This window comes from Seriola dumerili, unplaced genomic scaffold, assembly GCF_002260705.1.
Source record: "Seriola dumerili isolate Sdu_G_001 unplaced genomic scaffold, Sdu_1.0 BDQW01000003.1, whole genome shotgun sequence".
Lineage (NCBI taxonomy): Eukaryota > Metazoa > Chordata > Actinopteri > Carangiformes > Carangidae > Seriola > Seriola dumerili.
The window spans coordinates 15,328,535-15,340,608 of record NW_019174258.1 but is presented as its reverse complement, the minus strand read 5'-3'; the positions used below and the strand labels follow the sequence as shown (position 1 = coordinate 15,340,608).

The following is a 12,074-nucleotide window of genomic DNA, read 5'->3' as shown; positions in this document are numbered from 1 at the left end:
TGTCAGCAAGATACTGAACCACAAATTGCCCCCGATGGCTGTTACATCAGTGTGTGAGTGTGTGCATGAATGTGTGAGTGAATGTGGCAAGTGTTGTAAAGCACTTTGAGTGGTCGATAAGAATAGAAAAGAGCTATATAAGTGCTCTCCGTTTACCAAGTGCTGTCCATTTAGTCTGGCACTCTGTTCTTTTATATCAAATCACAGATGATTCTGAGTGAGACATTAAAAGATCAAGATTGATTGTTTTATGAAAGATATGCAACAAGTGTCTCAGTTATATTTCTTCTTTGTGCTATTTGTAGATAAAGTAATAAGAAGGCTTAACCAAGACTGTGGGGAACATGGTTTCTTCATCTGACTTCATGTTTTAATACTAATTGATGACACTGTTATTTCGTCAACAGCAATAGAAGTTATTTTAAAAACTTTAATATACTGATACAATGGCAGATGTTCAGCCTTGATGATCTTTTGTTGATCAGTTCATCTTGTTTCCTTTTCACTCTCCATTAAGTCTAATTGTTCTTTTTGTAGTTATTTCTACAAACTCTCTCCACCTCCCTACACTCATATTTACGTCCAATTCATTTGCCAAAAAAAAACACACAATAAATAAAGTTAAAAATTAATTTGACTGATTATTTTACTTTTATTTTCTAATTTTCTGAAGATATCACAATAATATCGTTATTATGAACTTATTGGGCCACATTAATTGTGTAGTGGCTTAAAGATCCTCTAAAATCCATGGAGAACCTCTACATGAGGACCCCCCACCCAGTTCTGAATACTTCTATAAATGAGATTTCACTTTATGATTTATTTTAAAATTTGCAGAATTGTCTAAAAACATGTTTTTACTTTGTTAATAAGGGTTAATGAATGTGGATTGATGATAATTTCATCAATTTAAAATAAAAAAAATAACACAATAAAGTGAGTAAAAAGTGAAGGGGGTGTGAATACTTTCTGAAGCCACTGTACACTGTATTCATCACTCATGATGAACAGTTCAATTACGTGAGTCACTGTTAACAGGAAAAGACAAAGTGTGTACTTTGCTTAGTCAAGTTAAAACAGTCAAGTAGAAATCACAACATGAGTCAGTTTCTTTACAAACGGAAGAGCGACATATGGTCTCACTTTTGCATCACTCCCCTCGTGGTATAAATACAGTCTTACTTTTGTGTGTTTGACGTTGGTTGTTGTTACCCAGTGCTCTACTGACGGTTTTTCGTTATAGTTTTCCCTTACTGTGAATTAAGTTCCTCCTTGTTTATTTCTGGAATCTGGTTTCCTGTTTCCTGTTTCTGTTTTCCCCGGTTCTTTATCTTTCATTGTTACTTCCCTTTATCCCTTTACTCTTTCTGGGAACATAACATAGTTAAAAAACTTACTGAAGTTTAATTAATCTGTTAGACCCAAACTTTTTGCCTCATTCTGTTCTGGTTGAATTTCCTCTCATTTATAAATCAGCACCAATTAATTTAAGTTTTGTCAGTTCAGTTTCCTCATTTAGTTGTTGCACATCCAGTCTGTAATATTTGTAAGGCAGGTATCACTACTGTAGTGATGAAGCTCGACATGAGTTCAATCATTTATCCTTATGGGGGTTTCCTATTTAACACAGTTTCACCCCCTTTTCAAATATGATGACATCACGATGGGGTCTGATCACCAAAGACTCTGTCATCTGTCACCTTTTTTCTCTTGTATTTGCACATGGAAATTCAGTCAGAATGAAGTCTCTCCTGATTGAATTTGTTTTATCTGTTTGTAGGTGTGATGGGGTCATGGTCCTTAATCCTGACATATTTTCATTGATGTCTAATTTGATAAAAGTACATGGAGCCTATTAATAAACTAAAGACCTTAACAGTTACTTTTTGCTGTTTCTTTTATCCCTATCACCTTGAGGTGCAAGAAGTAGGTCTGTAGGTTTACATTTCATTTGTTTCGGTTAGGATTCCCAAAGAAAAAGACGAGACCACCTGACTGTTTATTTGTAAAATACATTTAATCCCTTTATATTTGGGCAAACCGAAGTCTAGAGAGTAGTGATGGGTTGAGATTTAAATGGCAGTGGCTCCTGACTGTCAGTTACCAAAATTGAAAAGGCAGCAACACGGACAGAGAAACACAGCTATCGCCCTTATCACTGGGGAATTCTGGACTGATGGGTGTCATATTTTATTTAATGATTTCTGGGGAGAAACCAGCTGATGTACTGACATATATTGACAGTTCGACTTCCTCTCAGTTGCCACTTGCACAGAGTCTTCCACCCTTCCTGTTCAGACTCCTGTGATGACATACCAGACAAAGATATCACAATACAAAGAGAAAAAAAGGCATACATTGTCTTTTTACAGCCTTCATTATTTTCATTAGTACAATACTTCAGAGCTGTAACTATTACAAGACACTTTTACGGTTTCTCAGTTTAAGTAAGAGATGTTAACAATACAAGGTTTTTAGTTGGTTGACAAACACTGATAATATGGGAGGTTACACAAGATGGCAAGATTTTCGGTGAGTGTGTGAGTTTATGATGCGTTGCAGTGCTGAAGAGTTAGTGTCAGTGGCAGATGCATCTAGCAGGAACAGACCTCAGGACCAAATACTTCAAGCCTTTGTAGTGGAATAAAAAATCCCACTGGATGTTCAGTTGCCAGATGGCAGTTCTCTAATTGGTGGAACTTCAAGCAGCAGTTAAAGGTCCCATATTGTATGAAGTCAGATTTCCATGTGTGTTTTGATTATGAAGCAGGTCTAGGTTACTAATACTGTGAAAGTATCAAAGCGCTCAGTCCACAGAGAAATTGAGAAATGAGCTTTATAACGAGCTGTCAGGACTTCTGTAACTTTATGATGTCACAACAAAACAGTGACTGCTCTCAGCTGTCAGAGCCTCCTCTCTTCTGATTGGCTCACCGACCTGTTGTTGCTAGAGCTCCAGAGAGAAGCCTGAGAGAGGAGATGTAAAACTACATTGAGATGGTTTTTGGCTTAAAACCACAAATATATCTTCTTATGGATCGACACTTCAAATACAACACAGGAAAAGTGTAAAATATGGCACCTTTAAGTCTGATTTTAGATCAACAGTTTTCATGTGACTGCACTGCCCTCTACTACTACAAATATTACCACTGCAGTTAGTAGTCTGAGACTATTACACAATAAAGTTGAAGGGAGCAGATACAAAAGCATGAACACTTGTAATATCTAATCTAATACAACAGCCCTGAAAAACACCATTCAATTGTGAATCTGACAAATGTAACAATATGGGGAGTTGAATATGACTGTTTGGCATTATTATGGGTAACACTTAAGGGGAGCGACTTGCTGGAACTATTTCTCGGCCTGGTGCGACTTTCCACCTGCCAACTCAAGATGACAAGACTCCAGACGTCACTGCACCCGGAGAAAAATACTTCCAGCACTCATTTCCCCTTTGTTCTAGTCTTTCTGCTAAACTAAGCTAATCACCTGCTAGCTGTAGCTTCATATTTAGCCTAAAGACATGAGAGATGGTATAAATCCTCTCATTGATGTGGATGTGAACCGAGACAATGATCTGTCGGACGGGGAAGTGTGTTTGTGTATGTTCACCTCTATGCAGCATGGTGAGGCCAACACTAGTGCCGGTCTTATACACCATCATCTGGTTCGGTCTAGGGCAAGACATATAAGCATAGTGCAGGAAGAATACAGGAGAATTTACTGTAGTATCCATGCTCATGCAGTCATAAAGCACTGTTAATATATATTTATATACAGTTTATACATAAAACAGTGAAAAAAAAACATCCTTAAAACCAAGAATATAAGAGCATGTTCATAGGCAAGGAGGCAGTAAACAACTAATGAATCCCTAAAGGATTAGAGCACCAGGACTGGTGGAAGTAATTCAATGTGACAGTGTAATATAATATCTACATATCAGGTTAGGATAGTACTGGTCAAATATGCATAACAGCATCTGTGACTAACAAAAACAAAATCATTGACAGTGTAATTAAAACGCTCAATGGAGGATGGTTTATGTTGTCTTCTCAACGAGCCGACTAAAATCCAGCAAGCAATAGTATGTGACGGTTCCTGCTTATAAAAGAAAAGAAAAGTGAGCGAGACGGAGAGGTCGTCCTTCCTTCATTGGCGAGGACGCTGGCAGCCCGGCGCCTCAGTACACGGGGCTGTTGCGGATCCCACAGCACAACACCATGCTGAAGATCATCTCAAAGATCTGAGGGTGGACACAGACATGAAGGATGATTAGATAACTGATTTACTGGGCTGCTCCTCAGGCTCTGTAGGCCTCAGCTCATGATTATTAGTTGCATCTCAGGACCTGCAGCTAATTGGTCCAGACCTCTGAGGTCACTCCCTCTGCAACATGCTGTTTGTTACCATTTTGTTTGCTGAATTTCAGTTATTGGTTACCGTTTGTATGATTTCATTTGACTGTAGTTGGTAAACCCTGCCAAGGAGCCCTGTAGGGGAGAGCTGCCATTTTATTTCAACCCTTTCTTTTGTTAAGGAGATTAGTACTGTGAACTTTTCTTTTGTTTTAGTTTCAGTATTGTGGTTTTGTTTCTAGTTAGGGAAGTTACATTTGTTATTTTGGCCTTGGCCAATTATACTGTGCTTCATGTTTTGGCAATAAATCTTTGAAAACCTGAATAATATGACTCCTCAAGCTCCTAAACTACTCTTTTGTTACTCCCCTTTACCCCAGACCAGCTTGGGGTCCATCCAAAGAAATAGTTAACAGTTAAAGAAACAGGTTGACTCTCTCTAATCTCTCTAATTTTGGCATTTCTTGCATAAAGACTGGAAGCACGTTTTAAAAATACACCTACCAACACCTCCAAAGGTCACTAATTAACACTTATTTGCTTTAATCTGTTACAAACAGTGATGTAAAATTGACAATGTGTGGTTTTAGAGGGAGTTACATGCTAGAACTATTTATTGAGGAACAACTCAATGACTCAGTGACTGACTGTATCCAGCTGGTGTTTGGCAAGAAACAGTCAAACCACATAATTCCCTGTAAAAGTGGTTTATTCTGACTCAGTCCCACACACACTGCTACCAGAAACATGTAAATGTGAACTGAAATTAGCCCCAACCAAACGTACCATTTCCTCCTGTTTCAGTGACGCTAGCTAAAAACTCAGTGACCAGCTGTTTTAGGAAGAAATATCAAACTATTTGTGACCCCTTTCATAGGAACCACTTGGCATGAGGCTGAGTGTCATTGACAGGGTAGAGAAGTCAGAAAGTATTTATCAATGACTAACATGTTGGTTTTGATCTTTTTGTGGGATCTGTTGACAACGCTAAAGATTTAGAATAGCACAAGTCTCATCCTGTAATATAGAGCCATAACATCATATATCCAATAGACAGACAGACACCAAACACAAAACATTTTTTCTCCAGTTGAGGAATAAACATGTTAAATGTTCCATGGAAGCTGACTTAAGTTAATACTAAAGTACTTAAATTGACGAAATGATAATGGAAATCAAACATTCTGGTCAAAAAAAACAAGTCAAGAAGGGACAGATGTGAGCACCCTTGTGATACTTTGGTGCTATGAACATATTACAGATGTGAAGGCTCAAACAGTCTAAATGATTCAGTTAATAAAGTTATATTTAAACTGTTACTCTTTACGAAGACAAACTTGGGCCTGGCAGCTCTGAATTATCTGTTGGTCTCTCTCCTTTGCTGCCATGTTTTTTTTCTTTAAAATGCAGTCTTGGTAACATTACTTAGAAATAGTAAACAAACGACTGAACAACAATTACTCAGCTGTGCTATAAAGAAATATGAGTCATTAACTACACTTGTCTTGTCTTTTAGGTAAGTGATGCAGCTGAACCAGCATGAATGTATACATATTATCTGTTTTATACATTTTACTAATAATCACTTATTTATTGCACACATCCACTGCCATGACTACACAACACGTGGTGGTGGTTAAATACAACAGATCTGGATTTAATGTTGCCATGGCACACAATCTCACACACAATATCTTGTGCCCTGTGTTATGGTATGCAGTATGTACCTGTTTGCTTTTGGATAAATTAAAGGAAGAAATACACTGTGTTATTGAAAGGTTTGTTACTTATGTGATGTGCTGCTTCAAATTCTCACCATAATAACTGCAACCACCAGAGCGGCGATACCAATCAGATAAATCTTATCTGAGAACAACTCGTTGATCCTGTGGTGGCAATTCTGCAAAGGAAAAAACATCAAGACATTAATTTAAATCAGCTTCAGAACAACAGTATCATGTTGATGTTCCATATCTGACTCTGGCTAATTACTATCTAAGTTATATTCCACAGTTATTCCAGTGACCAGTTTTCACTCAGGGCTATAATCAGAGTTTAGGGCAAGAGCACAGCACCATAATTGTTGACATCTTTAACAGACTGTTTACAAAGCCCTATCACATTAGTAACTGTTGCTATGCCTGTTCTGTTCTCACACAGGACATATGTAGTTTACAATGACCATGAAGGCAGATTCACCACTTAAAAATCTGGGTAATTTTTGAGTGTTGATGTCAGACCAAGGTATAGAATAGAAGAAATTATTGTTATTATTAATATTATTATTATTGTTCCAAGCACCACAACTGCTGGAACCCAAGCACTCTGGACACTACAGTCACTTGGTATTAGAAAGTGACAAGATGGTCCGGCTGCATCAGGGCTAGCTGGTTAGCATGCTAACTTCAGTTGAAGAAAAAAAGCGATAGAAATAGAGGCCAAACAAAAGGTTTGATTTCCAGCACTGGAGACAGCTGTTGGTGAGTAAAGGAATGAAGTTTGATGCTGAACTCACAACGTTTCTTCTAGAGTGGTAAGTAAAAAGCTGCTAATGCTAATGTTGTATGTAACACTAGCAAAACTTACAAATAGCTCCTTTAAACTTCACAAAAGTTCACACATGAAAAGTCTGGACTGCGCCACGGGAAGGTGAGCACTTCTTTTTTTGATACTCTTCCAGTTTGGAGTTAAACATTTTGTATAGTTGTGTTGTTCAGGTCAATTTCACATAAATACTTGTAAATCAAATTCAGTTTAAGCTACTGTAAGCAAATTTGCTGAACCTGTTTGGATGTTAGTTCTGAGTCTTGGGTCATTCAGTCTCTACGTGCTGCTAAAAGATAAGTTTATATCTTATAATTGACTGTTTTTTTCTCTGAAACTAAGATCAGGCATGTGAAGTTTGGTCTCAAGGGTCGAAGGTTTATAAGCTTTTATAATCTTTGCTTCAGTGTAAACAATGATAAATTATGAATCAATTCCCTCTCAAAATACCTGCAGTGATTGTTTAAATGCTGTGAAAATTATACGGAGTCTGCAGATGAAATGATGTAAAAGTTCTGAAATCTGTTTAAAACTGAACACACAGTGACAATAAATGAAAAATGCGATTTTTCTTTCAGCTTTTCCTGTGTAAAATTGGGATAAAGATGGCTGCCAAGACAAGCATGATATTTCTTATCACTGATAAAAGTAATTTCATCATTTACAATAAATCTATAAATGAAGACAAATATTCTCTGGCTTGTTTGTTTAATTTGCTGAGTAAGAAGAAACTTAAGTTATCTATTCATCTACATCACACATTTTGTTGGATTATACACCACTTATTTTCATCACGGTTTCTCAACCTTTTCAGGCCCCTGACCCTGTAGACCTTTCTCATAGCAGACATTTTTGACTTGCAAACATGTGTAACTGACAACATTACACAGTTTGACATTATGTTTTTCCTCTTTCTTGCTGAGAGTTAGAGGAGAAGATTGAAACCACTCTCATTCCGGTGCTTTAAGTGCGGACCTGGAGCCAGATTTTATCTTAGCATAAAGACTGGAAGTCAAGGGAAGCAGCTTGGCTCTGTCCAAAGTTACAAAATGCATCAGCCGTACCTCAACAGCATCGTTCACACTGATTAACACATTTTATCTTGTTTGTTTAATCCAGAGAAAATCAGTAATGATTCGTCTAATGGCTCCAGCTCTGTACTGATGGGAGTGGTATCAATCTCCTCATCTGGTTCTCAGCAAGAATGTGAATTTCCCTGTTGAACTATTGTTTCTGACATAACTTACTGGTACATCTAAAAGGAACAGAGCAGTCTTTACTGTTATTAGCTCCAGCTGTGCTTTGACAAGACAAGATGTCTGCTTTGTGGAAGGTCCGTTCTTCAGAAAAGGTTCATGACCACTGAGAGCTGTAAAGGTGTCTGGTGTTTATGTGAAAGGTGAGCATTTATTGTATTTTTAAGAGCATTGTGTTGGTTCCAAATAATGAACAAATTCAGCTGAATTTCAAATCCATTTGTTTTTTTTATCTGCGTCTGCATATCAGGCTCCCAATGGAAAGGTTGAGGAACACACCAGCGTGATGACGTGGTGCTGTACAACCCTCCTTCACCTTTAATATTTAATCTAAAATGCCAGTGTTGCTTTCTGTCCACAGTCTGGCCCGGGGCTGTTGTTGCATGAAAGTGGTGACAACACTGTCGCGATGGACAATCACACTTACAACTTTTTGTGAGCCGCTGGGGCAGAGGTCGGTTATGCTGAATGCGTCTGTGAAGCTTGTCAGAATAGAGGTCCCCAGGCCTTTACCACAGCAGTTCAGCTGAAATACAAAAACAACACCGTGAACATGCTGTACATGTGATCCTTGCTAATTTTACTCCAACTCCATCCAACCTTGCAGGATTTGGTTTCTCTGAGTGTTTACCTGAAATCTGCTATATTTTTATTGGACCACTCAGAAAACAGTGAGCCAATCACAAGAGAAGAGGCTCAGAGCCTCCTCTCTTCTGATTGGCTCATCGACCTGTTGTTACTAGAGCTCCAGAGAGAAGCCTGAGAGAGGAGATGTAAAACTACACTGAGATGGTTTTTGGTTCTTAAAACCACAAATATATCTTCTTATGGATCAACACTTCAAATACAACACAGGAGAAAAGGAAAATATGGACCTTAAAGTCCTAGTCTTATGTCTTTGAACATTGATCAGGCTGCCACTTGGAACTGTTTCTGTCTTCACAGCCTACAGATTTCAGCTGATTTAGAGTTGTAGATATTTTTCAATTTTTTGTTGTTTGTAATTTTAGAAAAAAAAGCAGCAAGAACATAGATAGGTTCACCAGGAGCTTTGAAAGGCCTCAGATAGTAGATACTGGCTTTATATTGGATATTATGCTAAAATTCTAATAAATCAATGTTATTTCTTTAAAGAAAAATAATAGTGCCCCTGAAAATAAATGGAGCCCTGAGGTACAGATCAATACCAGTGTTAGATATACGTATATTCACAAGTAAAAAGGTTAATGGATTGAAGGGGAACTGTTAATGTGGGAAAAACTCATGCCACATTGAAACACGAAATCTTGACTGTGTGACTATTGTTGCGACAGCGAGTGTCTGTATTCAGCACAGCTCTGCCTTGTGGTGAGGTGCATGTATTACACTTGATATGTATCTAGGTCACTTGCACACCTGCTGCTCTGCTGAAGGGTCCCAGCCCTTACAAGTCTTGCAAGGTTTTTGCTATTTATATTTAGACACATAAAATAGACCTCAAGACCTGAGTTGATGGTTTTGTAAATCAATGAAAATATATATTTAATTTAATATAATTTATTATAACTTATATCTTTAAAAATATAAATGTATAGTGTTTGTTCATACCGTCTCATGGAAGACCTTGAGCACAGTGGTAGCAGTCTTCTTGTTGTTCGGGTCAGTGAGGCTTTGTGTCATGGCCTTGTCATATGCAGAGTCATAGAAGGTGATCATCTCCTTTGACACCTGGAACAGTAACAAGGAACTGAGTACAAGCTCAAACTCATACGTGTCTGCTCAGAAAAAATGACAAACATCAAATGACTTTCAAGAAAGAGTAACAGGGCATTCAGACAATATATCATTTCAGCATGGTCAAGGCGATGCAGCGTCCAATATGATAAATCAACCCAAACATATCATTCAACAACTTTTTTCCTGCTTGATACAGAATGAAAACTCACACGGTTTTTCATTTTCCATGACTAATCTTCCAGACAAGTCTGTCTGATATCATAAAAGTTTGATTAAGGGTTCTTTCATAATTCAGGCATAATAATCCAGGATATCTGAAAACACCATATACAAACCAGACTTTTTGAAGCCTTTGTTTCATAATACGATATCTAACCTCAACTTCAGGACCTATACATATCCTGTAGATTTAAAATGGCTTCAGAAACTATTCACACCTTTTCTCTTCTTGCACTTTACTGTGTTGTAGATTTAATTTTACATGGATAAAATCAGTCTGCACTCAATAACCCACAAAGAACTGAAAACATGTTTTTTACTGAAACCTCACATTTACAAAAGTAAATTGACCATGTGCTTCCTGTTTGCTTTCATTTATTAAATGAATGTGATGTGTCTAGAACTTGATTCTAGTCCACCTGTGGCAAACTGCACTGATTGGACATAGTTCAGACAGGCACACAGCTATGTATATAAGGTCCCACAATTCACACTGTATGTCAGGACAAATCCTAAACCATTAAGTCCGAGGAACTCTCTGTAGACCTCCATGATAAGATTGTGTCAGCGCATAGATCAGGGTGAGGGTATAAAACCATTTCTAAAGCCAAAGTCAGCAGCAGGGACTGGGAGAATGAGGGCTTTGTGGGAAGGATGAATGCAGCCTAAAAGAGGTATCTACAAAGTACTGAATTAAGGGTTTGAAAACTTTTCAGTTGATTTCAGTTTTTGATTTTAATAAATGTGTTAAAATTTCCAAAAACATGTTTTCACTGTGGATCACTGAGTGTAGACTGATGGACAAAAATGGCAATTTTATCCATTCAAATGTAAATCTAGAACACATTTAAATGTAAAAAGAGTCAGAAAACTTTCTGAAGCCACTGTATCTACTGTACTTTTAGGCTCAATGTTACATGTCTATCTCCTCTAGTGTATGTTTGCAGTCTTACTGTGTCTCTGTGCATGAAGCCCCAGATTCCAGCTGCCACTTCGCAGGCGAACAGGATGACCAGGCAGGCGAAGAACTGCAGGAGAGGACAGAGACGTCAGATAACTGCTCCATTTAAGGATTTAGCTTACTGAGGTTTTACATGATTACATAATGAGACAGAATAAGGTTTTATAAGTTATAGGAGCCCTGCGTCTCTTGTAAACAAACACATGTCACATGTTACTCAACAAAACGCTCTGTGTATCTTTGAGGTCTAACAAATGTGTCATTTCATTTCTCATAAAACAAATACAAAGCAGATTTTTTAAAGTAATTAAATCCTACATTGTTTACATCAGTGTTCACTGTCTTACAGTCTTATTCTTCTCTGCCTTTGCTGATGTACTGCAGCTAATCTCGACACAGCACCGTCACACGTTGATCAGTGTAACGGTGTGAAATCACTGGCAGGACTGCGTATCGTGTCATGGCCATGACATAAACAAAATCATGACCCCACTCATCGTCATACAGCTCCACAGAGGTCTCAAACCCCACAGGGACCTTTAAATGTGACTGTGACTCACAGTTCCCAACAGACACTGAGACTCCTGGATGGCACCATAGCAACCGAGGAAACCGACCACCATCATCACAGCGCCGACAGCAATCAGGATGTGGACACCTGGACAAACAGACAGACAGTATAGATTGATTGATTAGTATCCATGGCAACACACATACATTAACATGTTTAAATAAGACAGCTGCATGGATACTCAGCATACTTAATATAAACAATGAATAACAAATCACTTTTTGTAGTTTCCCTTTAAGAGCTACATGCATGCAATAACATCTGATGGGCAACAGGGGGTGCAATGCCAGTAGAAAGCAATGAGTCATGTTCACAGGAAGCTGTTTTTTGTTTTCTTGTACAAAGCTCCTGCTCCATAATTCAACAACGCTGTTTTTCATCCAGGGCGTGAAACAGATCCTGCACTTGCTCCCTCCTCTCCTCGCACACACACACTTACA

The 12,074-nt window shown here is 38.1% G+C and overlaps 1 protein-coding gene across 1 annotated transcript in view; it reads right to left on the bottom strand.

Annotated features, from left to right (window-relative positions):
• Window positions 1-3,007: 3,007 nt before the first annotated feature.
• cd81 (CD81 molecule) overlaps window positions 3,008-12,074 on the bottom strand; it is a 33,588-nt gene continuing 24,521 nt past the window's right edge. The window contains exons 3-8 of the mRNA XM_022743795.1: window positions 11,624-11,721; window positions 11,056-11,130; window positions 9,755-9,874; window positions 8,595-8,693; window positions 6,184-6,267; window positions 3,008-4,255 (exon numbers count right to left, since the gene is read on the bottom strand). Coding sequence (XP_022599516.1) covers window positions 4,193-4,255; window positions 6,184-6,267; window positions 8,595-8,693; window positions 9,755-9,874; window positions 11,056-11,130; window positions 11,624-11,721 — 539 coding nt within the window. The 3' untranslated portion in view covers window positions 3,008-4,192. The remainder of the gene's footprint in view (window positions 4,256-6,183; window positions 6,268-8,594; window positions 8,694-9,754; window positions 9,875-11,055; window positions 11,131-11,623; window positions 11,722-12,074) is intronic.